Source organism: Chrysochloris asiatica, unplaced genomic scaffold (assembly GCF_000296735.1).
Source record: "Chrysochloris asiatica unplaced genomic scaffold, ChrAsi1.0 scaffold00138, whole genome shotgun sequence".
In the NCBI taxonomy this organism is placed as follows: Eukaryota; Metazoa; Chordata; class Mammalia; order Afrosoricida; family Chrysochloridae; genus Chrysochloris; species Chrysochloris asiatica.
The window spans coordinates 5,748,182-5,775,586 of NW_006408656.1; the positions used below are offsets into that span (position 1 = coordinate 5,748,182).

The 27,405-nt window shown below is 42.2% G+C and overlaps 2 protein-coding genes across 4 annotated transcripts in view; both read left to right on the top strand.

Annotated features, from left to right (window-relative positions):
- The window catches only part of TFCP2 (transcription factor CP2), a 47,869-nt gene extending 44,395 nt beyond the window's left edge, over positions 1-3,474 (top strand). For 2 of the 3 annotated variants that reach the window (XM_006870040.1, XM_006870041.1), the window contains 2 exons: positions 2,405-2,456; positions 3,040-3,077. In XM_006870040.1, coding sequence (XP_006870102.1) covers positions 2,405-2,456; positions 3,040-3,077 — 90 coding nt within the window. Of the gene's footprint in view, positions 1-2,404; positions 2,457-3,039 lie in introns of all 3 variants that reach the window. The other variant, XM_006870039.1, reaches the window with a different exon arrangement.
- A 7,464-nt stretch (positions 3,475-10,938) lies between these two features.
- CSRNP2 (cysteine-serine-rich nuclear protein 2) lies at positions 10,939-27,058 on the top strand. Its single transcript, XM_006870042.1, has 5 exons — positions 10,939-11,054; positions 16,508-16,744; positions 17,787-18,046; positions 23,416-23,712; positions 25,470-27,058. The coding sequence occupies exons 2-5, from the start codon at positions 16,594-16,596 to the stop codon at positions 26,391-26,393; spliced, it is 1,632 nt and encodes a 543-aa protein (XP_006870104.1). The 5' UTR covers positions 10,939-11,054; positions 16,508-16,593; the 3' UTR covers positions 26,394-27,058.
- Positions 27,059-27,405: the final 347 nt, after the last annotated feature.

The window sequence follows — 27,405 nt, forward strand, 5'->3', positions numbered from 1 at the left end:
AGAAGAATGCTACCAACTTCTTCAATCTCAAATTGATCAAACATGCAATCAATATGTATTGATCATTACAGGTGATTGGAATGCAAAGGTTGGGAACAAAGAGGAAGGATCAGTAGTTGAAAAATATGGCCTTTGTGAGAGAAATGATGCTGGAGATCGTATGACAGAATTCTGCAAAATCAGTGATTTGTTCATTTCAAATACTTTCTTTAGACAGCATAAGAGACATTATACACATGGACCTTACCAGATAGAATACATAGAAATCAAATTGACTACATCTGCGGAAAGAGATGATGGAAAATCTCCATATCATCAGTCAAAACAAGGCCAGGGTCAAATTGTGGAACAGACCATCAATTACTCATATGCAAATTCAAACTGAAGCTGAAGAAAATGAAAAGAAAACTACGAGAGTCAAACTGTGACCTTGAATATATCTAACCTGAATTTAGAGTTGCTCTTTGGATAACCCTGTAAAGGGTCACTCTGAGTCAGAAGTGACTCAACAACACTTAACAACAATATTATGACATTTGAAAATGAAGCCATTGCATCACTGTTTTAACTTTTCCATGAAACCTAAATACAAGCGTGATTTACAGCACCATCATCCATTTAGAAAAAATAGATAAATATGTTTTTTTTAACTGTTAGAAATTTTATATCATTCCTTTGTTTCCAGGAACTTGTATTTCCATTTATCTCTCCCATGGAATTTTTTTTTTTCATCTTGTTATTGTGAATTGAGTGAAGGTTTATAGAACAGATCATGGTGCTACATTCAACAAATCATATTACTTTGTGGCATTACAATGATTGCAATCTACTCCATGTACCATCAATGAACAGTACTTAACCTCTTTTCAGTTTAACTCTTGCACTCTTCCCTGTATCTTCCACTACCGTAATCTTTACTGTAAATCTTTTCTTAACTTTATAAAAAAATGGTCTCATAAAATATATGTCATTTGTAGCTAATTTCAACTGGCATAATGCCCTCCAGCTTCATTTCTGTTATGAGGTGTTTTGCAGATTCTTCATTATTCTTCAGTGTTGTGTAATATTCCATTGTGTATATGTACCAAAGACTGTTTAACCATTCTTCTATCCATGGGCAGTTAGGCTGTCGCCATCTTTTTGGTATTGTGTGTAGTGCTGCAATGAACATGGGTGTGTATATATCTATTCACGTCATGGCTCTCATTTCTGGAGGATATATTCTAAGTAGAGGGTGTTCGTATTTCCAACTTTAAGAAGAAGTACGCCATATGGTTCTCCACAGTGGTTGCACCAATTTAAAGTCACACCAGCAGTATAGGCTTGAACATTATTTATTGATCTCCTGTCATAGTTCTTTGAGGCATATATTTATCAATTGAAAAATTATTTCTTCTGAAAAGAATTGTCACCATAACTAGTATGTAATTAAAATAGCTTTTAACTATCAACTTTTGTTAAGTACTTACTAAACATTACAGAAAATGTATTAGAAGTGTATCTATTAATGAGATGCATGGAGTTGTACCATTCCCAACCCCCACTCAGAATTAGTTTATATGTGGATGAATACTGCCTGTTGATTGCTAGAAATGAAAATTCCATCCTGTTCCTTCCCTCCAGTATATAAATGATATAGATCCTATTTCACATAAATTGGTAGGTGGGAATGGATGGAGCTTTGTTAGAGTGGCATGGGGGACTGTTTTTTGTTGTTGTTTGACTTTTGAGTTATAAATTACATCATGATGCTACCAAAGTAATTTTGAATCATCTATCATTTGACAGTTTTTGATTAGGTCACTCATCAATTATGGTGAAAGGAAAGAACTGAAATTTGGGTAACTCTCACAGTCATTCATCAAAGTCCACATTTTCAGTTCTGTTTTGCCACCCTGAAGGTTTTTATGCTCTAGGGCAGGGTACTTTACTGAGAAATATCATAGAAGGGTGAGATGTGTGCCTTTATTATTTAAGGTGGAAGAAGGTAATTCGAAGTTTGTTTTAGGAAAGACTGCATATGTAAGTTGAAGATGTGGGTATCAGTTCTCTTGTATGGGGCTTATTAGTGTCCCTGTACTTCATGGGACGCTCAGAGCAATGTATACTCCCAATTTTGAGACCACTGTTTTAAACAGCTTAACTTATAAAAATTGAAGAATGAAAACAGAAATGGGCTTCTAAGGAGCGTTTTTTAAATTAGGAGGCAAAACGTCATGGTTCTACAGTTACTCATAAAGTACTATGGTTAGAAACAGTGAAGACTTCATCTACAGCCCTCTGGGATACTTACCAGGAACACAGAAATAGAGAGGTATTATTTGCCAGTTAAATCTGCTACATAGTCAAAGCAAATGCAACAAACCAAAGTTTATAATTTTCGGCAATTTTTCTCTTTTCCCAGATGATTCAGAACTTTCAGGAAGAAGCTTGTTTTATTCTGGACACAATGAAAGGTAATAAAATAATAACAGCTTTTTTTGTAAGTTACATTTTTGAGAAGAGTTAGGGAAGATATCAACCATCAAATGAGGAAATAAAAGCTTTTCTCTTTCTGGTCATTTCAACATTTTTTACATGCACATTTCAGGGACAGTAATTATGATCATCAAGGAGCTCTGGTAGTGTCGTGGTTAAGAGTTGGGCTGCTAAACCACACGTTCAGCTACTCAACAAGAGAAACATGAGGCTTTCTGTTCCCATAAAGATTTATTGCCTCGGAAACCCCAAACAGTGACACTATGAGTTAGAACCCGACTCCAGAGCACTTAACCACCAATTATGACCATTCTGTTGTAGAACCATCATGTATGACCACCCTTACTAGAAGCTCAGTGCCCCCTAGAGGCATGTTTTATAGTGAATGTTTTCTGTGCACCTTAGTAAAGTATACTGGCTTTTGCCTAGCTCTATTGTTTTTATTTTCCCCTTCTCTCACAGAGATTATGTATTTCCTCATTCTGTGTGTTGTTGTTTCACTTTTTTCTCAAGCTGTGTTTTACAGGTAACTAAAGACCATTCTATTTTGTCTTTTTACAGCGGAAACCAATGATAGCTATCATATAATACTGAAGTAGGAATGAAGCATTCCATACTCAATGGTTGCTGCTTCCTTCACCTTTTGGAAACGCCTCTCTGGCAGGGGGATGTGAGTGGAGCATTAACGACTGCAGGAATCTGACCTATCTGACTGTGTGTAGGAGGATCTGAGCCATGGAGGCAGAATTCCAGCCCTCTGTTGATCCAGCTTTGTGGCACACGCAGATTACTGCTCACTGTGCAGCTCTGCAGTGATTTCTTAGTTACAGTTTATGGACACTATTGTTGTTGAATATCAATAGAAACTCCACATCGTTTAACGTGTATGTAGGCCGTAATGATGGTGGAAGTTGTGTGGTGTTTAATGGGAAGATGTTAAACTTGTGATATGGAGCCAGGTAATTTTTTGTAATATAAAAATTAGCATCTATATTCGTAATATGAGGTCCTTAATCTCTCGCATCAAACGTACAAGCATCTCCTCTTTTTGCCACATTGGCCTCTGAAAACCTCATCAAAGAAAGATAATCGAGAATAAAAAATTTCTTTTTGTTTCTCTGTAATGCTACTAGGAGCGCTCTGGTGGTGCTTCAGTAAAAGTGCTCAGCTGCCGACCTAAAGGCCAGGGTGGTTCAAATCCACCTGCTGCTCTGTGGGAGAACATTGTGGCCATCTCCTTCCCTAAAGACCACAGCCTCAGAAACCCTATAGGGCAGTTCTACTCTGTCCTAAAGGGTCTCAATGGGTCAGAATTGACTCAAAGGCAGTGGATTTGATTTTGGTTTGGGGGTGATATTAATAATAGTAATTTTAGTCAACATTAATTGAGCACTTACTTATCCAGGCAATATGATAATTCATTAAATGGATTACCTTCAATTGTCATAATAACCTCTGTGAAGAAGGTACTGTTATGACTCCTAACTTAAGATGAAGAAATGGACACACTTGAGTGGCTCAGTACATTGTTAATAATAGGCAGCTAGCAGGTGGTGATGCTGAAATCCAAGCCCAGGCATTCTGGTTCTTAACCATCACACAATACTGCCACCCGTTATAGCCTGTGCTTGGCACCCTTTATAACTGTGGCTCTTCAGGTGACTAGAACTGAACATTGCATGAGGACTGAGGGATCAGCCACACCTAAATAATGATGAAAAATCAGGACCTCCCAAAAACATGAAAGCAGCAATCATTTAAAAACATCAGCAGTTACCAGATTTGCAGAATTTGAGATGGTGAAAACTAGGGATTGTCTGTAACTCCCAAATTTCACTATCCTTGAATGACATTCTCAGACTGTTTTTAGTGAGTTAGGCTAATTCCTGCTGTGTTTTCCCTTCCCTGTGTCCTTTTGTAATAGGGAGTTATTGTACTCATGTAGTATTCTTTTATATATAAGCTTCACAGGAAGTTAATTCCCATCCCATTCATTCTAACCATATGTTTTTGTTCTTCCTTTAAAATGTATGTGTGTGTGTGTGTGTGTGTATGTGCAAATATGTAAAACCACATGTAAAGATTTATCCAGAAGTCCCTTTGCAGATTATGTTGACGTGAAAAAAACTCACCAATGATGTTCTCAGATACTGTATTGGCTTCGAAGTTGTGTGTGTTTTTAAAGCATTTGATAAAGCTTAAATGTTTTTATACAGAGATTTTTGTTCATTAAAATCAACCTGCAATATGGTCTAATTCCTTTTGGTTTTAGGCAGATTGAAAACGGAAGCCGAAAAAATAAAATCACCACCTTGTTTAAAAATGACTTGGGCAACTTGACATATTAGGCTAAAATATTTTTTCAGTGGCTTTTGGGGAGATATTTCTGATTGTTTTATGTTCCTAGGTTGAGGTTTTTGATTTTTTTTTTTTAACGATTTAGAGGGTTGGACTAGGTTACTTTTAAAGTCTCTCCCAAATCTGTAAATCAGTGACTCTTGCATAATGCAAATGATACATATAATTATTTTGATATATCATATGGTTGGTGCTGTAGAACTGAACGATTGGTTTGAACTGCAAGGTTGCCAGTTAAAACTCACCAGCCGCTCCTCTGAAACCCTATACAAGCGCCTTATGAATCGGAACCCACTCTATGGCACTTAACAAGCTCATATATAGACTTGATAGTGAAGAGGGACACAAGGCAGGGAGGTCATTGCATGAAGTGTGTCTATTAAGTAATAAGATTGCTGCCACTTAGTGTTTGCTCTCATGAATGACTTAATTGTAAGCTATTGAAAAGGAGAGAAATGGAAGATGGTAGTATTGACTGGAAAGAAATAACAGTATAAAACAGAGTCTGTGAGGAACTCAGGAAGAGAAGTCTACATAGAGCAGATGCCATTTTGTTCCCTAGAAGTCAGGTACTGAGTGTTTTTTGAGGGCAGAGCATGACCATGACTCTTATCACTGTAAGTTGGAGGGGACACATGGCAGACTTGAGGTATATGAAAAGGCCCTGAAATAATCGGACTCCACATTTCTGATTGATGCTTAATGAAATAATGCTCTGCAGGCCTTGAGTATCCCCAAGTATGCTAAGGAAGTATTTTGTGTAGGGTTGCTGCAGAGATGTGGGCGGTCTTGCAAACTGTCATGAAGGATCAAATGACACTTTTGCATTCCCTTTTGCAAGCACAAATTTGGAGTACAAAACTTGAAGTCAGGGCTTGACTTTTTCCCTCTTCACTGTAGCTTTTTTCTCTGGTCAGTGCCTAACAGTTCCACACAGTTGGGGGCTGGAGAACTGAAACTGAAGAGTCGCTTTATCATTGTAATGAATCCTTTGTTAGTCTGCTTCCTAAGCCTTGGATGGTTTCCTGTAGGAATTTTGTGTTATGGCCCCTACGGGTCTGTTCTGAGAACTCTAATCTCAACAGGAACTGCATCAATGGCCCACCTGACTATATCATTTATATACTAATTCATGAGTCCTGGACTCCTGGTGTGGGGCTATAGGATCAGCACTGGACTGTGAATCACCATGTCAAGTTCAAACCCACCAGCTGCTCATTGGAAACCCTGTCTATACAGGGTTTCTGTGAGTTGAAACCAACTTGATAGCACTTAACAACAACATGGGTTCTTGTGTAGGAGAAGCACTGACTACTAACTGCAAGTTCAGTGATTCAAACCAATCAACTACTCCTCAGAAATCCTATACAGGGCTGCTGTGAGCCAGAACCGACTCAGTGGCATTTAGCAACAAGATAGAATAATCATACAGCATTTCCCTGGTTTTCTTCCTGCAAATGTTCTGTTCTCTAAGTAGTGGGGTAAGGCTTTTCTGCTAAAATATTTTAGTTTGTGGTTAAAGTTTTGTTTCATTGTATCTAAGGAGTTCTGGTGTGGTGCTGTGGGATAAAGCACTGGATCTCAAGGTTGTTCTGAACAACAAGGTTGGTGGCTCAAACTCACCAGCTGCTCCTTGGAAACCCTATACAGGGTCTCTATAAGTCAGAACCCTCTCAATGGCACTTTAACAACAAGGCTTAAATGAGAAAGAATACTGCAAAATGGAATGAGCTGAAATGGTTCTCTGTGATTTCAAACTGTCACCAGCACCTGTATTTTTCTACATTTTTCTTTATTTTTTCCATGCTTCTTTTAATAACCTTGTATTTTACCGGTGACCTTGAACTTCCATCCATTTCCACATCTTTTCTGTATCCTTCCTTGCTTCCAGATCTGATGTTTTGTGTCAGCTTAGATCTAAGCTATGATATTCAACAATGTTACCTTGACAATTGCATCTAGATCTAGCATTGCCATGCTGAAATTCAAAGATTTTAAATTATATATAGCTTAAAAATTTCAACTGGATGTATGTCAATTATAACTTTCTATTTAAAGTACTGCTATTGTGTCTCCATTTTTTACTGTATGGAATCTTTCGGTACATGAGCAATAATATCTTATGTGAGTCTGTGCTCTCATGTATAAGATTTGTTTAAGCTGAAGTATATGTTGCTCATTTTAATCACTGCAGATTCCTGATTTCTTCCTGACCTCGTAAGTTTTCAGTAAGGATTTAGTTAATATTTTTCCTTAGATATCTTTATAACTTTACTTTAGGTTTTCATGTACCTCTTTGAGATTAAGCTTGCCCTCTCTAAACTCACTCCTCAAACCTGATTGCTATTTTGCTTTTTTGATGGAACTATGTACGTGTGTTATTTACATAAATAAATGTATGCATGGCCTTCTTAAGACTGTCCTTGAATCCACTCATAACAGCTTTTTTGTTATCTGCCGTGGGACCATGTTTTTTCCAGATTTACACATACTGGTCTCTTGCTGTCAGTGTAGAGTAAATCACAAAGAGGAATTGTCTGTCTCACTAGGTCTGGAATATAGCTAAAGTAGGGAAGTAACATTCAACTTCAAAGATAAATCTACAGGTTTCATCAGAAAAGCAAATATAATTGAACAGAATTTCATCTTAATTTTTTCTCTAAGAAGATCGTATTATTCTCTGTCCTACTTACTTTCACTTTTCTGGAGCGAGTATTCTCATTTATCTTTTGATGGTAAGAGATAGTACAGCATATACTTCAGTGTTAGATAGGCCTACATTCAAATCCCAGATCTTGCTTTCTGAGTGACCTTGGGGAAAAAAATCTCTCAAACCTAACTTTCATATCTAAAAAAAAAGAGAGAATGCTGAAGTCTTAAGGCTTTCGGAAGTTAAAAGGGTGATGGGTATAAAGCCCAGCAACTATTCAGTTGTTTGATAAATTTAGGATACTGTTGACCATATACACATGTAGCTGTAACTGTGTAAAACCAAAATAAAAATACTGTTGAGTGAATGAAATCTGATTTTTGGTTTTCATATATGGTTGCTGTGTGCAGTTGCCTGTTGTTGGTCACATGCCTTTTTCTCTTGGTCTGCTTAGACATCTTTGCCCCCAAAACAAACCACCCATCCATGATTTGTGTAGCCCAAGCTGGTCCTTACATAGGTTGCATCCATTTGAAATTAGATGTCTAATGTCATTCACATTAATAATACAGTATTTCTTTTTACTTCTTTTGTATTTTCTATTCTATTGTACTTGAGCTTTCTAGACAAAAGCCTCCTGACATTTGCCCTTCATGATTTCTTCTTAGGCTGGAGCAGAATTGCAGTTATTTTGGGTGTACTGACAATGTAGTAACTGACTTAGTGATTCTATTATAACAAAAAAATGTGAATAAATGACTTTATGACAAATTGTGATGTTACAAGTCCAGATGTCATTTCAGCATTTCTACTCAGATCTTTTGACTGATTGGACTGCTAACTTCTCCTGATGTGGTGCTGTAGGATAAGCACTAGGCTGCTAACCAAAAGGTCAACATTTCAAACCCACAAGCTGCTCCTTAGAAACCATATACAGGGTTGCTGTGAGTCAGAACCAACTCTATAGCACTTAGCAACTTAACATCTTCTCAAAGGATTTGCTGGCCTGGATTTAGCTTTCTTCTAGTTTCATGGCATGAACCAACAAAGCTTTGGCATTAGGGTCAGTGGTACCCTAATATCCACCACTCTGGGTGTGTAGACATTTGAGACATTTCCTTAGCTTATCCAACATGGCTTTATGCTAGTTTTTTGTCATTTAACAGATTCTGCAGAGTAGTCTGGGGACTTTTCCTATTTTCCTTCTTTGTGTCTAGGAAAAACAAAATCGTGAACAGAACCTATTGAACAACTGAATAGAAACTTTTGATAACATTTATATAGTACTGTTATGTTGTAAACATTTTATGTTGTAAACATTTTATGAGATATTAACTAATCTTTACAAAACCCTATGGGATACATATTATTATCTCCAGTTTGCACATTTAGGAAGCTAAATTGTCCAAGATCACTGTAAGTGGAAGAATTAGGATTTACAATCAAGCAATCTGGCTCCGGGTTTCACACTTTTGATCATGAGCTCTTAGCTCTTATCACACCTAAATGTTAGCAGATAAGGAAATCATCAGCTTTTGCATTTTGCAATTTAATTCATTTCCTACTCCCTCTGATGTCAGTTAAGGAAAAGGAATGAAATTCTTGGCACTTCTCCCAAGTCGTTCAAACTCTCTAAAACAAATGTTTTGGTAACCACTAAATCTGGCTCCCAGGTTTCTTGCTGAGTGCTACTAGGTCAGTTCTGATTTATAGCAACTCTGTATGAGCATTGGACCAAAAGGTGGGGTTGAACTGCAAGGACAGTGGTTCAAATTCACCAGCCGCTTCTTGGAAACTGTATAAGGGTAGCTATGAGTCTGAACCTACTCGACAGCACTTAACAACATAGGGTTGCCAAGGAGCCGCTGATGGGTTTGAACCACCTATCTTGTGGTTAGCAGTCCAGTGCTTATCCTACAGTGCCACACCAGGACTCCACATAGTGTCTTAGTTGCAGTAAAAATGTACCCAGCTTAGTAAAAAGCCTAACGAGTTCAAATCCTGGCATACATCTACCCACCCACCCAATTACCCAGTTAAAATGCCCAAGGCTCCTAAATGCTAAATACCAGTGAACTTTGTAAGAGTGCTGAGGATACAGTAAACAAACCAATTAATTTCTTGCTCTCAAGGAATTTGGTCAAGTGAAAGAAGATTGAAAACAAAAATTAGATACTAAATGCTATGAAGAGATAAAAGGCAAGGAAATTGAGACTGAAGGGGAAACACCGTTTTAGCAAGTATGGTTAGAGAAGGTCTGTCTGGTAAGGGAACATTTGAGTATAAAGCGAAGGAGTAAGTCTGTGATTAAGTGCTGTCGAATTAGTTCACACTCAGCAACCTGTATGGCATTTCCGAGGGATGACTGGTGAGTTTGAACCGCCCACCTTGCAGTCCTGGCATTAATCCTGGCACCTCGCAGGTGGAAAAATAGAACTGCTAGGAGGACAGTAGACCAGTGGAGTTGAGCATAGTGGGAGGGGAGAATAAAAAGGGTAAAGTGGATGCAACTACATCTTTTACGACCTTGTGTGGCGCTGCAGGTTAATGCACTGGACTACAATGTCGGCGCTTCAAACTCAAGTTGCTCCTCGGAAGCCCCATACAGGGTCGCTATGAGTCGGAACTTAATAACAAAGGTCAAGAAGGAGACATTACTAAGAAACCAAGGTTGCATGGCAGTGGCAAATCACATAAAACTTCTGACAGAATTCTGAGTCGTCTTCTCCCAATTAAAAATGCGTTGCAAAGAAAAAGGGGGTGGAGTTGTCAAGATCAGACAATATTAAAAAACAAAAAAATAAAGGATTGAAGGAAAACATAAATCAGTACGTCACATAAATGGATAACTCAGTAAATAATAGTTGCTTCTACTTTATGTTTTTGTTTGTACCTTGGGTAGGCACCAGCAAGTCAGGTTGCTGAAGAGTAAGAATCTTTGAGCTAGGAGAAGGAGTATTATGTTCCGTAGGCATGGGACTATGGCTCCATGTCCTAGAAACAGAAAAATGGGAGGATTGATGGAGAATTTGTTTAGTCATTGAAGATCAGTGCTGAGGGTCCCTTCTCTTCCCCTTCAAAAGGCTGCATCGACCCTAAACTCGCTTTCCCAGGGTCCGCTGCAGCAGAGAGACCCCGCCTCCCAAGCCTGTTCGCCTGCTGATTCTCGGCTTTGAGCCCCTCTCTGCCTCCAACTCCCGGCATGCCGCTGGGCGTGGGGTCGCACGTAGACTCCATTTCCCATCCTGCCCCGGGGCTCGGCCAGGACGTGCCGGCGCCTATAAGAGCCAGAGCGCTGCGGCCGGAGCCTATTGTTAGCCGGAGCCGGGGCGGTTCTGTGCAGCTACTGCCAGGGGCTTACGAGTTGCCGGAGCTGCCCGCCAGCCGCCGCCTGCCGGCCGGTCTGTCCACCCACCCTACCTCCCCGCCCTGCTGCCCTGGGAGCTCCCCGACCGTCGCCGCGGGGCCTGGGACTCGTTCTCCTTCCTCCTTCCCACCCGGGTTAGGGCGGCGGCGGCAGCGGGGGCGGCAGAGACCATCACGGGAGGAGGCAGCTGCGGCGGGGCCGGTAATGGGCCTGGGGGTGCGGGGCGGAGGGTGCCGCCTCGTCCTTTCTCGGGATCGGCCCTCGGGAGGCTGTGGAGGAGTGGTCAAGCCCCGAGCCGTGCGGATGGAGGGGTCAGAAATGAAGGAAGCTCGGACGGGAGCGGTCGGGGGGCGGGGAGCTAGGGCGCCGCTGGGAAGGAAAGGAGTCAGGAAGAGGCGTGGGAGCGAGGGGCGCCGAGGACACTGGCCGGGGCTGCGGGGGCAGCGCAGGGAAGACCGATGGGTGGCTGGAAAGCCGGCAGGATTGCGAGAGACGCTTGAGTTCGGAATGGAGTGAAGATGATGTAGGATGGAGGGAAGTGAAGAAAGGGGGAGGGAGGATAGGGGAAAATGTGGGAGGAGTGGTTGGGAATTTGTGAGTAGCAGGCAGGAAGGGATGAGGAAGGCTAGGTCGGGGCTGCAGATGATTGGAATGAGCGGGAAGAGGTTAGTAAGAATCAAAGAGAAATGAGCCCAGATCGGAAGAATTCAGCACGGGTATCCATTGAGGGAAACTGGTGACTTGACATGTCCCTTTAGCTCCTGATGTCTCCCATTTTTCCCATTTTTCTGGCGTTGTATGGGAAAATGAAAGCATCACTTGCCCTGGTTGCTAGCTTGATCTTTATTCACAGGCCCCAACACGCAGCTGCCTGCCATCCATCCCTTTTAGTGCTATGGCCTTGATTTATCCTTTTAAAGAGGCTTAGAGTGGCAGTTTGACACACAAACCATTCTTCAGTATGAAATGTTATACGGTGTCCCCAGGAGGCGTACTGTCTGTCCCCTTAGTCCTGCAGTTTTCAGTTCAAGGTAAATCCGTAGTTGATTCAGATTTTCTTTTACTGACTGTCCATCTTGCAAATCTCCCAAGCCAGGCAATTGGTGTGTACCAGAGTTACAAATGTCCCGATAAAGTGGTTCCTGCAGCGTCGTATTCAGGTCTCCCACACAGATCTTGTGTTCCCTATAGGATGGTGATTTACACATGGAAAGCCAGATTTCAAACTTGTATCAAGGAATGGGTCAAAAGTCAGTTCGGGGTTGTCATTGCTTTCTTTAACTACCCACTTTAGACAGGATGTTTTCACTTAACATGCAGTGATCCCAAGGACACATGAATCCATAAAATTCCTGTTATTTGAGAATTTCTATCCTATCTTTTAAAAGGAGAAATAGGACAGGTCATTGTATCCAGTTGTATCAATACTTAGTAACCAACCTTCCTTCTAGTAGCTATGGGTGGTGGCCCTGTCACTCAAACTAGAGATTTGGGCCCCTTGACCTTTAGTAGAAGGTTGGCTTACAGGCCAGTGGAGAGGCTTTCTCTTGTGAGAAATACTTTGTTATTTTGGACTCATTTAAGGAGAGGCTTATATTAACTAAACTTTGCGTATGTGCATATACATTCTGTACCCACAATCTGGTGGTTCCCCCCCCCCCCTTCCTTTACTAGTCTTTCATCACTGTTTGGTGGTTGTAGGACTCCTCATAGGCCTGAAAAAATGTAGATCTAAAAATGCAAATATGCTGGTAGATGTATTTCATCTCGTGCCAGCCTAATGTCTTTTATATACTTTATATATACTTGTAGATCTGAACTATTTTATATACGTTTAGGAAGTGTTCATCTAGAAACATTTGAAAAAAGACCACAAGGCATGTAACCAGAAAGTATCAGCTAATACTTCTTTTCACTGGCATTGAAAAGCTTTTATAGAGGTTTACATTGTTTCCTCCTAAAGCATTTGCTGTTTGAGTTGTTCATTTTGACAGTTAACTGTCGCTTATGACCTACATCTCCAGTGGCACTTTATGTCGGTATGGATTTAAGCAAGGGGATTATATACCTAGGGTAAGCGTTGATCCTCATAAATGAATAGTTCAAAGGTGAGATGACTGGCTTTTAGTTGTAATTTGAAAGGTGATTAATGTGTAATTTGAAGTGAAAAATGTGTGAAACTTATTCTAATTGTTGCTATTGCAAAGAAAGATCTCCAGCCACAGTGGAAGTGGATGGGATTTGCTGTTCTTGGTGCCCACATTCAAACAAAGTTGGACAAGGAGAGCAGGGTTGAAATCTGAAGTTACATCAGTTGTCAGGACAGAACAGAATTTTTGTTGTTGTTATTGTAATCGGGTTAATGTCAGAGAAAGTGATGCTGGCAGGTCCTGGGTGGGGTAGGGTCTCCTTGACAATATTCTGAAGTGACATCTCAGTTAATGCAGTAGTTAGATCTTAGGCCAGTATGCATATTAAGCCACAAATTCACCTTTTTCTCTGGCAGTTTAAGGAAAATATTTTTCTCCTGGATGCCATACCTATTTTTACTTCTTTCTCCCCTGTCCCCATCATTGCCCAGAAACCAGTTCCGGAGTGGAAGTGGGGAAGATACAGAAAAAAGGGAAAAGAGAATGAAAACAGCAGCCAGCAATCCTGGCTGCCCCTAAACCCAACCCATTGCCACCCGGTCAGTTCTGAGTTATAGCAGTCCCTCATGGCACCATGGAGTAAGCATTGGGTTGCTAACCACAAGGTCGACAATTCAAACTCACCAGTTGCTCCAAGGGAGAAAGATGAGGCTATCTGCTCCCATAAAGATTTACAGTCTCCAAGGCTCCAATCTTTGCAGGAGCTGAAAGCCTCATCTTTCTTCTGTGAAGTGGCTGGTGGGCTCTCAAACCCCAGACCTTGTGGTTTGCAGTCCAGTACTTATTGTGGCGCTGTGGGTTCACGTGTCAGACTGCAAAGTCATTTGAACTGCAAGGTCAGTGGTTCAAGCTCACCACCTGCTCCTTGGAAACCCACCCTCTACAGGGTTACTGTGGGTCAGAATCGACTTGACGGCACTTAACAACAACAACAACTTATCCGATGGAGCAGGGTGTGCAAAAAGTAACCCGAAGAGAAATGGTAACTCCAGCTGGATTAAGACAGTGCAGAATCTTAGTTGTAAAGCTTTTGGACGATACCCAAGCTCCTGTGGGACTGAAGGAGAAAGACTCACATGTAGGCGAGGGTATTGGAAGCAAAGGAACACCTGTGCAAAGAACCAGAGTGTACATTTACCTCCAGCCCTAAACCTCTGAGCGCTTGCAGACTGAGGAAATAGCCACTTTTCCTGAGTGCAGCACGAACTGAAGTTCCGTTAAAATTGAAGCTGTGACTTGCACAAGGCCATTTTCAGAAGGTAGATTTTCAGCTCGATTTGATTACTCATGAGTTGATAAAGGTGTTTCTGAAGTCAGAGGGAAACAGCATTAAACTTAATGGCCAGCGTTATTCTATCTTATTTACACTCTTGACCCACACAGTAGTAGAATGAAATAAGAAATTTGTTAGTTCTAGGAATCTTAGGGAATGTGGTAACAACTGTAGGAAAAATGCTGGGCTTCGAACCACAAAGTCCACCAGCCACTCCATGGGAGAAAGAAGAGGCTTTCTGTTCCCGCAAAGATTTACAACTTCAGAAGAGACTCATAACGGCCCTATGTAGGGTTTTTGAAGAGCGGCTGATGGGTTTGAACTGCTGATCTTGCAGTCCGACTGACTTTGCGGGTCCAGTGCATTATGCATTATCCTGCAGCACCATACCAAGACGACAAACTCAGCTAAAATCTTAACCCATAAAAATGTCCTTGGTTTTCTCTATTCTTACCATGTCCTAGAAACGTGACCTCTGATAGCAGGATCAGTAACTTGAACAGAACTGGTACTTTAGGCTTGTTTTTCAAATTTAATTACAATTCTTATCAAGTACTTGATTATTTTTCTTCTCCCTGGCCAAATTTGTTTCAGGAATGTGCTTGTCTGAGACCTATAAAGGCTGAGGATTCATAGGTACATTTTGCGATTTGAATGCAGAATTCTGGTGAGGTCTGAATAGATAGGGTGAGAAATGTCTTCTTCAAAGTACTTATCAGGTTCAGTGGGCTCTGTAGGGGCTGATCCCAGAGAAACAGCACTGGAGCAGGCAGCCCTTGAGAGACACCATAGTGCATTCTGGTTAGCTGCTCTGCAGTAATGCAGCCCTGTCTTTCTGGGCAGTGTTGTTCCTGCTGCATAATTAGCAACTAGTGAGGTCATAGTCTGGGGAGATTCTGGCATTACTGAAGCAGAGCAAGGGAAGCTTCCTACCTCATCACACGTGGCTGGAGCTTGGACAGCATTTCTGCTGAGCAGATTCATGGACTTCCGGAACTTAGTCCAAAGATGGAGAAGGAAGAAGATTTCTATCTTGAAAGTGGACTATCTCAAGACTCTTTGGTTGTGCTGAAAACTGCCATGTTGATGTAATCTGTAAATTGTCACTTCTTTTGTGATTCGTTTTCTCTTGCCTGGCTTCTTTACAGAAGGCAGAGATTGTCCAGCTCCATTTTCATTGCACAGAGGAGGATGGACATCAGATGAGCCCTGTTTCATGACGTGGCATGAGACTGGGGAAGATTGTGGGTTTTGAAACCAGTGCAGATTCTAATCTCCCATCCATTCTCCAGTATTAAATTTGACCTTTTTAGGAACTTGATGAGACACTTTATACTGGTGAAGATCTGGGTAAAGGGTTGTTTCCTGGCTGCCAATGTCTTTAGAAAATGAGAGTCCAAAGCAAAGCAGTATTTCATACAGTGTGTTCCAAGGACGCCTTGCTCACTAATGTTGGAAATAAAGGGCTCCTTAACCAGGTTTGTGTAAGATTGCACTCTGTTTTCGCAAACCATCCCCCCCCCCCCACACACACACACTAGTACTGGTGTGGCGCTGTAGGTTAAAACACTGGACCACCAGGTCGGTGATTCACACTCACCAGCCACTCCTTGGAAAACCCTGTAAAGGGTCACTATGAGTGACCGACTCCATGGCACTTAACAACTCATGTTCATTAGCATATTGGAAGAGTCTAAGAGGTTCCAAACTATTTTGACACAACTGTCCTATTTCCATGTAAAAGCTATTAATAGTCTTGCAACTTGTATATTACGGTATGCACTTTGGGAAATGCCAAGCTATATTATCACTGGGAAAAATAATTAGGTCTGGGTCTAGGTTTAGGGAAATCCTAACTGTGCCTTTGATCTCCAGTCCCTCCTCCTAGCCCCTTGGAGTGATCTGTGTGATCAGAGAGCAGCTTCTGTTACCCGTGGTCTAATGAAGCCTAGAGCCTAGCTGGCTTCGAACCCAAGGCCTTGAGCTCCACTGGCAGAGGTGCTGCTGCTACTCATTTCATGACTGGAAGTGTGATTGGGACTGGAGGGTCTGAGGGGAAACAAAAGGCTGGAGAATGGTGGCCGAAATCAGTAGAGAAATGACCTAGTCTCAAGAGAGCAGCCATGAGTGCTAGCTCAGGTGCTTGCTTACTTCCATTAGAGGGCTGTGTGTGTACACTTGGGGGAGGCCTGTCTTAGACAGGAATGCTCATCCCCTTTCTCCCTGGGCAGAATCCTAATGCGCCTGGCTAGCTGGTGGTGAGCAGGGGTGTTGGGGCCAACGTGGTAGGCTCCCCAAGGAAACCCCTTTGAAGCCAATGGATGCATTCACGGGCTCGGGTCTCAAGAGGAAGTTTGATGATGTGGACGTGGGCTCGTCCGTTTCCAACTCAGATGATGAGATCTCCAGCAGTGACAGTGCTGACAGCTGCGACAGCCTCAATCCTCCGACAACTGCTAGCTTCACACGTGAGTGAGCTACTCCCTCCTGCCTGCACCCAGGCTTTGGGGCCCAGGGGGCAACTCTTGAGACAGTTTCTTCTGCCCAGCTTTGGCTTTAACGATCATTTTTCCTACTATTAGCACAACCTTGTTCTTTGGAAGACTTTTGTTGCTGTAATATCATAGACACAACTCTCATTTATTCTAACTGATTTTAATTGTGTAGAATGAGTATTGAAGCGTAAGATAATTTGGTTTCAGGAAATTGTAGCTAGCAGGACATACTTAACTGCCTGAACAACTGGGGTCTGGGGTAGATCCAGACTTTTTCATTCTTATGGCTCAATTAGTTTTTGCAAATAACTTACGATACTACAGATCAGTGGTTGCCCATGGGCCCAATTTGGCTGGTGACCTGTTTTTATAAATAAAGTTTCATTAGAACACGGCTACCTTCATTTGCTTACATATTGTTTATGATTGCTTTCATTCTACAATGATAGAACTGACAAAGTACAGCACAGGCCTTATGGCCTCTGAAGCCTAAAATATTTACTTCCTGGATCTCTACAAAAAAACAAAACAAGTTTGTTGATCCCTGCCATAGATCCACACTGTCTGATATAATTTTCTGTTCTGATAGAAATGTTCTGTATCTACACTGTCCAATTCACTAGTTATATGTGGCTCTTAAGCCCTTGAAATGTGGTTAGTGGGACTGAGGAACCTAATTTTTCATTTTATTGTATTTTCATGAATACAGATTTAAATGGCCATGTGTGGCTAGTGGCTGCTGTATTGGATAGTGTAGCTGTAGATTGTTAAGTCCTGAGACAATTTTCCAAAGCAGTCTTCTCAGCTGATGTCAAAAAACAGCTTTTGTGGTCATCTGCTTAGGTGCAGTCAGTCTAGAGGTTCAAGGTCCCTTCCAAATGTATATTTATAATTAGAAAATGAGAAGGTTCTCCAGGAATAGGGAGCCCTAGATGGATGAGAAGAGTGAGGTCCCCACATAGGCCATGGCCGTCTCTGGGTTAGGAAGTAACAGGACTCTGTGCTTCTTCCTTAGCCACATCCATCCTGAAACGACAGAAGCAACTGCGGAGGAAGAATGTGCGCTTTGACCAGGTGACTGTGTATTACTTCGCCCGGCGCCAAGGTTTCACCAGTGTGCCCAGCCAGGGTGGCAGCTCTCTGGGCATGGCCCAGCGCCATAACTCTGTCCGCAGCTACACGCTTTGTGAGTTTGCTCAAGAGCAGGAGGTGAACCATCGGGAGATTCTTCGTGAGCATCTGAAGGAGGAGAAACTCCACGCCAAGAAGATGAAGGTGCTTCCTTTGTGTCAAGATCAAGTGGGAAACCGTCTAGAGCTTGGGTTCTTTTCTTTTCTTTTCTTGTGGTAAAGAAATAAGTAACAAAACATTTGCCATTTGCCATTTAAGCAATCTTCACATTAGTTCCATTGTCTTTTTGATTTGACAGTTGTCCTTGGCATGTAGGGATTCCTACTTGGATTCCAACTCTTTCTAATGAGAAGTCTCAGATTTGGAATCTCTTCTTAGTCCAAGGCTCCTTTTGTTTCATTCCTGGTGGGGAGACTACCAGAGATCTCAAAATGGTTGTTCAATCCCTCACCCTCATACTGCTCTCATACTCAGCTTTTCCCTAATTTTTAAAAAAGTTTCAAATGTGAACACCCAGGAAGTTAAGGAAGCCCACTGTTTCAATTTCATGTCACATGACTGGCCATTGTTCCGATGCATGAAACGGGTTTTTGATCTTTCACTTTCTCTGGAGCAGTCAGTCCTGCTGTTTCTGTAACTGGTCACACTTTTCTAGGTGTAGCAACAAATTGCTGCAGAGAATTGTACAGTGCTGTGTCTTCATCTGTTACAGCACCAGCTATTTATCAAGTTTCAGAGGTGAAAGGGACACAGAGACCCATCTCAGATGGCTCTTTGGACCCCCACCACTCCATTTACTATTTTACTCCTGTTTGGTGCTCCATGGCCACATTTTCCATGAGTCCTCAGATGTTTTTGGTTCCAAATTTGGAGAGTACTGCTCTAGGCCTAGCCACCAAGTTTCTTATGAGTTCAGCATGTTGGCCCACATGAAAACAGGTGGCTGCATTGTATCCAGTGTCTTGGGTGAAATTGTAATAAGACACACCCTAATGTCTTAGGGGGATGTCCTGGTATGGCGCTGAATTGCTAACTGCAAGGTTGGCGGTTCACACCCACCAGCCGCTCTCTGAAACCCTATACAGGTTTGCTATTAATCAGAACCAGCTTGATAGCACAAAATAGCAACAGTATCCTAAGGTTAAAGAAGCAGAGGCAGAGGATGTAGGCTGACCAGCTCTCATTCCTTTCTTCCCTTGAGCTCTATGTCTGCTTTGCTTCAGCGTACTCATAAAGCCCTACACCTGTTTTTCTAACTTGAATGACATTCAGACTTCCTTCTGTCAGAGGAATTCCATCACTGACCCCTTCACCCTCCTGCTGCTATGGTAACAGTTAGGGAGATAATTTGAGCAATGGAAGCTTTTCTGCCCTCTCCTGAGAAGAAACTTGCCCTCTCCTAGATCTGGTAACAGAAAGACCTGGCAAAATAAGAAACAAACCTCTGTGCCACCACCACCCCCACCCTCCCCCGTAAGAGTTCTAGGGTCACAGCCAGCAAATCCAAGACTAAGTTCCACAATTTGTACATATTAACAGATTAAGTGAGCAGTAGCAGTTTGCCATCTTCTCCATCTTTGTGTCAAGAGAAAGCCCTCACTTTGCCCTTCCCAGGCCTTATATTCTTCTTAGAGCGTGTCCCCACTTCACCAGTCTAGTGGGGAGGCTTATGAGAGTTGCTGTTAGTTGCCGATTCTGACTCAGGACAACAGCATATAAGAGAGCTGCTTCTTGCGCTTTCAAGGCTGTGACCTTTTGGAGGCATCTAATACTCAATGGCACTTAACAACAACAACAACAACAACAATACTTGATTACTTGATTATTATGTGTTTCTTATATTGTCCTTTAACCCACATACAGTTCAGTGTTATGAATGGTGTGAATTCAGAATGTTAATTGTGTTTCTTTTCAAAAGAATACCCACTTAACCCCAATACCATTTAATGGCTAGAAGGCTCTCTTTGCTCACTGATTTGAAAGGCCACCTCTATCAAGATACACTACATTCTCATGTCCCTGTGGGTTTCCTTCTGCTGCATCTCTAATCTCTTACCTTTGAGAAGACAGCAGGAGTGAGGGTGGTTACGAGGAAGTCAACACTGGTGATGTCGATAGGAGCCACCCTGCTGAAGGGCCCAACACTTGTCCTGCCTTGTACAGATTAGGGAATCCCAGAAATTCCATTTCACATCTCTCATTTCCCCATCACCTCCCCTGTCCCTACCCCCGTCACCACTCCACCTCAACCCCTCAAACTGAAGACCTGGTGTGTAGCTTACTATCCAGATCATTGCATCACCTCTCTCCTAGGAGTTGCTTCTCTACCAGCGCTACGCTGTAGTTGTCTGATGCACTCAGCCAAAGCTTCCAGTTACTTGGCTTTCACACTGCTAACAGCTTCCAGAGCCCCAGGGACTACAAGGCCTCATTTTCTTTATTTGAATTCTCCAGTTGAGCTTTCAAAACTCATTCAGCCATACATTCTCTTCTACTTGTCCTTCCGCTAAGATTCCCTTCCCTGGCTCTCTGCCCACTTTAGAACCCAGATTTCTGCCTGTAAGTAGGGTAAGTCACTATTACGTGCACCCCTCTACCACAGATGAAGCTTTTCTTTGAAATTTAGTAAAAAATAACACATTTCTTCCAGGCCCTGTGTTGGAAACAAGGGTTTTGATTGCTGTTAGTAATTGGCTTATTTTTCTTCTTACCATTAAAATGAGGCTCCTCCGAGTATGCACAGATAATTGTTCACACTGTGGGGATTCAAGTTCACTGAGGAACTGCTGGGCTTGTACTATGCTTCTATACCTTGCTCTATACCCTTTTTCTCAGAAGGTGATTTAGATTCAATGGGGTACAAATTAGAGGGTGGTTTGAAAGGTTATCCTTTTTTTTTAACCTTTAATTGTGAACTGAGTGAAAGTTTACAGACAAGATAATCCATTTTACATTCAACAAATCAGACATTATTTTTTTCTCAATGATTTCAATCCCCTCCATGCAACAAGTTATCCCAGTTCCTTCCTTAGGTTCCTATTTCCATTCCCACCCTCCTTCCCATCTCTTCTCAACTTTGTCCTTAGGTAAATGTTACCCTTTTGATTTTTAATGATTGGTCATTCCATGGTGAGTACACCTTGTTGAGTGTAGTGTTGCTGTCCCCACTATATACTTATCTATAGCTTGGCTGAAAATTGGGCCACAAGGGTGAGTTCCTTTCCAGACATGAAGGGTGGTTGAAGGCCTTAGTTTCAGCTTCCTCCAGTCTCTTTTTGACCAGTAAGCCTGGTCTTTTTAATTAATAATTTAGAGTTTTGTAACACATTTTCTTTCTGTCACTCAAATGCGATCCCTTTCAGAGAAGTTCGTGGAGATAGCTGGGCACCATCTAGTTCTTCTGGTCTCAGGGTCGTGGAGACTGATGTTCACAGATTTTTGACTTGTACTGTACAATGTACTGTATGTACAAGGGTAAATCAACATGGATTACTAGTAGGGTTTTAGTTCTTACATGCATGGGTTTATTCCAGACAAAACATCTCTGCAGACACATTCTCTCAGTAACACACTTGTGTTAGTCTTATTAGGGTGCCTTCAAATAAAAGAATCCCTTTTGTGCCAGGGAAAAGTCGATTTTAAGGTCAAGGCTGATACCAGATTTTTAATTAAGCTCAGGTGTGGACATCTTCCCAAATCACTGAAGCAAGTTTACAGGAATGCTGCCCCACTAAAATAACAGTTCTTAAATGGATAAAAGTATTTTAAGGAAGATCAGGAATACCTCAAAAATGAGCCAAGAAAGTCATCCTTAACGAATGAAGAAACTATTTGAAGTCCAGCTACTGGTACGAGAAACCCATAGAATTAACGTTAATGCAATAGCTACTGCAGTTGGGAGCTCACAGGATTCCGCATTTTCACTTTTAAGCAAACATCTTGGCCTCAGTAAGCTTACAGGTAGCTCAAAGAGCTGATCTTTCCATCAGTCTTTTAAGTAAGATTGAAGCTGAAGATGATTTTATGGAATGAATCAACTTCAGGGTAGAGGGGTCAGATCAAAATTGATGGCAACTGTTTTTTGCTATTGTTCCAAAGGGACAAAATCTTGATAGTTTTCTTAAAGGATACAGGACAATCATGGGGGCTTACTGTAAAGTTTTAAGAAAATTGAAAACTGCACTGATTAGAAAAATGCCAGGCCAGGAATGTCGTGTCAGGGAATTTTTTTCCATCATTACAATGCACCTGCTCATTTTTCTATGGTAGCAAGAGCTGTCCTACAAGAATTGTAGAGGAAAGCTTTATCTTATCCACCTTACAGCTCTGATCTTGCTCTTTCAGAATTCAAAGAACAATTAAAAGGAACATCATCTGAATCCTATGAGAATGCCCAACCTGTCATTTTCATATGGTATAAATTACAATGTGAAGAATTCTTCAGGAAAAGGTTAAAGTGATTGAAACACTGCCTTTAAAAGGCTGTAGATCAAGACAGAGGATACGTTGAGAAACAACAGCTTCATAGTTTGACATTTTTGTTTGATAGAGGTTTCTGTGGTTTTGCAGCAATAGTTTCTGACTTACCCTTGTATGTAGGCATGCCTCAGAGATATTATAGATTGAATTTCAGCCCTCAGTGTAGCAAATAACACAATAAAGTGAGTATCCCGTGTACATACAAACTATGTTTACACTGTACTGTTGTTTATTAGTGTGCAATGTAGCATTGTGGAAAACGTTTAACATAGAGTGACAGTTATGAAAATGTGACAGAGACAAGAAATCAGCACATGCTTTTGGAAAATAGCACCAATAGACTTGAATACAGGGTTGCTACATATCTTTGTGAAAAACACAAAATCTGTGAAGCACTATAAAATCAGGTATGCCTGTATGTGACTTATATTTAAATTTCATAAAAACTAAGATTTAGAATTTTGTTCCTCATTTGCACTAGCCGTATTTTTAGTGCTCACGTGAAGGACCTTGGTGACATGCTGGGTTAAGTGTAAAGAAGATGAGGCTGTCCGTTCCCGTAAAGATTTACAGCCTCGGAAACCCTTTGGAGCAATTCTTCTCTCTCCTGTGGGGTTGCTGTGAGTCAAATCAGCTTGATGGCAGTGGGTTTGGTTTTAATAGTCACATATCGCTAATGGCAGAAAGTTTTATGAGAAAATACAGTGGACTCAACAACGTGCCTGTGATAATGCCAGACTAGGCAGCCTTGTGGGTCGCTGTGAATGGGAATCGACTCAACAACAATTCGTTTATTGTCTGTCTGTGTGTATATAAACTTCATGGGAATTGGGGTCCTTTCATTCCCTAATTCTTCTAGTACATGGTATATAAAATATACTTGACATGTATTTTGTGATTGAATGAGTAAGTGAGCAGAGTTAAAGTTGTACTGGTGAGTGATCATCACTCTAGATATTCTATTGGACAGTTCTAGATAATCTTTGAGAACGCTGATGATGCTTAAGAGAATAACCCTTCCTATCTCTTGACAGCTGACCAAGAATGGCACAGTGGAGTCGGTAGAGGCCGAGGGCCTGACCCTGGATGATGTTTCAGATGAAGATATTGATGTGGAAAATGTGGAGGTGGATGATTATTTCTTCCTGCAGCCTCTGCCCACCAAAAGGCGACGAGCTTTGCTGAGGGCTTCCGGGGTCCACCGCATTGATGCTGAAGAAAAGCAAGAACTTCGAGCCATTCGCCTCTCACGGGAAGAGTGTGGTTGTGACTGTCGATTATACTGTGACCCAGAAGCGTGTGCCTGTAGCCAGGCTGGGATTAAATGCCAGGTTAGTCCAACACGGCCTGAGATGGTATATATGCACCAGGGCCAGGGGTGTCTGGGTGGGTGCCAGTGAGCTCAGGAGGCTGACCATCCAGGGGTAGATTTCTCATAACTGAACACTCAGTTCCACAACCGTCAGGCTGTCGGATACCCATTACCACGACTGTGTGTCACACCTCAGGAAATCAGAAGCCACTGTCAGCAGTGGAGGAACAGCTTGATTATATTTTGCACGTAGTGGCTGTTCATTACATATTGACTGACTCTCTGAGATAAAAGGAAGCAGAGAAATGAGATGGGCCTGCAGATTCTATCTGTAAACTTATGCACAGTCTCACTACCAATTTTGTAAAAATCAAAACGTTCAGGTCCTGTAATTCAAGATCATGGTGTATCTGGGTGGCAAAGACATTTTTAATGTGATTGCCTACTAACTGAAAGGTTGAAGGGTTAAGTCTACCCAGAGGCACCTTAGAAGAAAGGCCTGATAGTTTACATCCACAAAACTTGGCCATTGACAACCCAATGAGAATGGCAAGGAAGAACTTAGAAAAGGAGAAAGAACAGTTGCACAATTTGAAGTAATCAGTGTCACTGGGTTGTACACGTAGGAACTTGAATTGGTATGTTTTTGCTGTAGATTTTCTATAACAAGTTATTTTAAAATATTTCAAAAATGGAAAACAAACGTGGATCTCAATTTTACTCTTGACACGTTTACATTGGTCAGAATTGACTGATAGCAATTGGTTGTTTTCATTGATTTATGTTTGGTCAGGCAGACCTTAAATCCATAGTGTCCTGAAAGACAGAAATCTTCTTCCCCTTGCTGGCTTTCTGACAAGAGTTTGGTGGAGTCATTTCAACTGGAAGAGTTGTACCACCCTAAAGAATGAAATGTATCTCAAACTTTTATACTGAAGATGTCTTACAGTCTTTGCAGTTGAATTTATCCTAATTCTTATGCTTCGATAGGTAACAAATAGCTGTATTGAATCTGGCAAAATATGCTTTTCAAAAAAGACTGAAGTCCCCTAATGCCATCTGTCTAGTATTAACAGACGTGAAGAAGTTGGTATTGTAGGAAGATATATTTGTATATGTTTATTTGCTTACTTGGGGGTCCTCCCTGCTTTTCGAAGTCCAAAAGACAAATAAAGGAGGTAGAAAGCATCTCCTATGCAGATAGATATGCCTTGTTAGGTCTTGGCAGCTGCTTCAGAACTAAACAACCTTCAGAGAAAAAGCAAAGCAAGTTGGCCGTTACTGTTTGAACCTTCACTCTAGTGCCATATAAAGTGCCTTAGTCTCCCCAGAATGTATTGCTTTGGACCTCAGCCTTTTCTTCTGTATCAGTAAACCAGGTACATTCTGGAAGTCTTTGAGACACGTACATTTCTTCTCTTAGAACTGAGCTATCACCATCTCTGGACTGTTTTAAGAGGAAGGGCCCTTTGGCAATTTTTGTCCACCTTTTATTTAGAAAACGGAATAAAGGCCTAGAGAGAGAAAAGACTTTCTTAGGGGTCACACCATTACTTAATGGCTGAACTGGAATGGAAATGCAAGTGGTTTAGTAATTCGTATCTCATGCTGTTCACTCATAACATACTGTATGTTGTTTTGAGTTGGTTGCTAATCTCTTCTTGTAGGAAGACCTCAAATCACCAGTGCCTTTGTTTGCCAGATAATGTCTTCTGTCTCCATTGTTGATATGATGTTGGTCTCATCTTGCCTCAACGCCCTTGTCTACTCCCTCAGGTGGATCGCATGTCCTTTCCATGTGGCTGCTCCCGAGACGGTTGTGGGAATATGGCTGGGCGCATTGAATTTAACCCTATCCGGGTCCGGACTCACTACCTCCACACCATCATGAAGCTGGAGCTAGAGAGCAAGCGGCAGGTGAGCCGCCCCCCAGCTCCAGATGAGGATCCCTCACCTACTGCCAGTTGTAGCCTGCCAGGAGCACAGGGCTCTGAAACACAGGACTTCCAGGAGTTCATTGCGGAGAACGAGACGGCAGTGATGCACCTGCAGAGCGCAGAGGAACTGGAACGGCTCAAGGCAGAGGAAGACTCCAGTGGCTCAAGTGCCAGCCTGGACTCTAGCATTGAGAGCTTGGGTGTGTGCATCCTGGAGGAGCCCCTAGCTGTTCCTGAAGAGCTGTGCCCAGGCCTCACAGCCCCCATTCTCATCCAGGCTCAGCTGCCCCCAGGCTCCTCTGTCCTGTGTTTTGCTGAGAACTCAGATCACCCAACTGCCTCAACAGTGAACAACCCATCCTACTTGAACAGCGGGCCTCTGGTCTATTATCAGGTGGAGCAGAGGCCAGTCTTGGGGGTAAAAGGAGAGCCTGGTACAAAAGAGGCCCCTCCCCCTTTCCCTAAGGAGAAGGATCTGAGTGTCTTCTCTCTCCCTGTTACCTCACTGGTGGCTTGCAGCCCCACAGACCCAGCTGTCCTCTGTAAATCAGAGGGGGGGAAAACATCCACTCTAGAAGCGCTGTTGCCTGAAGATTGTAACCCAGAGGACCCTGAGAATGATGATTTCCACCCTTCGTGGTCCCCCTCAAGCCTCCCCTTCCGCATGGACAATGAAGAGGGCGGTGGGGTCGAGAAGACCTCCCAGCAATGTGAGGACCGGCCCGCTGAGGACTCTGCACTAGAACTCCCTCTAACAGTGTGACGATGTGGAATGGAGCGTCGGCCTCTTACCCATTCTCTATTTATTCCCTTATTTTATCTAACACCATTTCAAAACAAAACTGTAGAAGCAGCTGCTGCTCCCATGTTATTTCATTGAGGTCTGTGGGGAGTGGGTGGGAAAGGATTGTTTGTACAAGTATTTTTTAAAAGGGAAACAGAACCAAGGAGACCAACCCCAGCTTTGATCTGGGAGTGGGGTCTTGGGCAGAGGAGGCTGCAAAGTGCAGAACACTGAGCTTTCTGGGCCATTAGAACAAAGAACTAACAGGAGAAGCTGGGTAATTGAAGCAGCTATTTATGTAGGGACCAGAACACAAGAATTTGAATAGCAGGGCAAAGCCCCTTCTCTCCTGAGCTCCTTTCGGATCACAAACTCCTTTTCCTCAGTGATTTCTGTGATATACCACTTTTTGGTGCATCATTAGAGTACAGTGTCACCTAATCAAATCTAGAGAGGAAGGGTTGAAGGGTGTCTGCTGTATAAAACCTCCAGGATTTATAAAAATGTAGCCTGCCCTTATCCCACCCTTTTTTGGTAAATAAGTTAATATTTGACATATTGCTGTTCTCTGACCTGTTCCCCACACTGGGGATTCCTGGTCTGTAACTTGAATTGTTTTCTTTCACAGGTTCTTAGGTACTAGAGTTAAACTTGTCTATTTGTCCTTCCCTCCCATCTTTATCTTTGGAGAAAAAGCTAGATTGGATGCAGATGTGGCTTAAAAGAGCCTGAGTCTTCCCTGTGTCTAACACTGCCTGTCAGGTGACTTTAGGTTGGGGCTCACACACCCCATGGGAGGCTTATATGGAGCATTAACTCTGTCCAAAGGAGGCAGCTGAGTGCTGTCTGGGAAGATGACTTTATTTGTGCCATGCTCGCGTTTTCAGCTAGGTTTTCTCCCTCTTTGGGAGATTTCTTTAATGGAATGTAGGTTTTGGCAATCAAGGTCACCAGCTGCTTTTGTTTTCTGTACCTAACCTCATGGTCTTTC

Bases quoted from the DNA above. Each gene is read 5' to 3' on its own strand.
- CSRNP2 (XM_006870042.1), top strand. From the start codon at position 16,594: ATGGATGCATTCACGGGCTCGGGTCTCAAGAGGAAGTTTGATGATGTG. The intron at 16,745-17,786 runs GTGAGTGAGCTA...CTTCTTCCTTAG, and splicing joins GACAACTGCTAGCTTCACAC to CCACATCCATCCTGAAACGA. The intron at 23,713-25,469 runs GTTAGTCCAACA...CTACTCCCTCAG, and splicing joins AGGCTGGGATTAAATGCCAG to GTGGATCGCATGTCCTTTCC.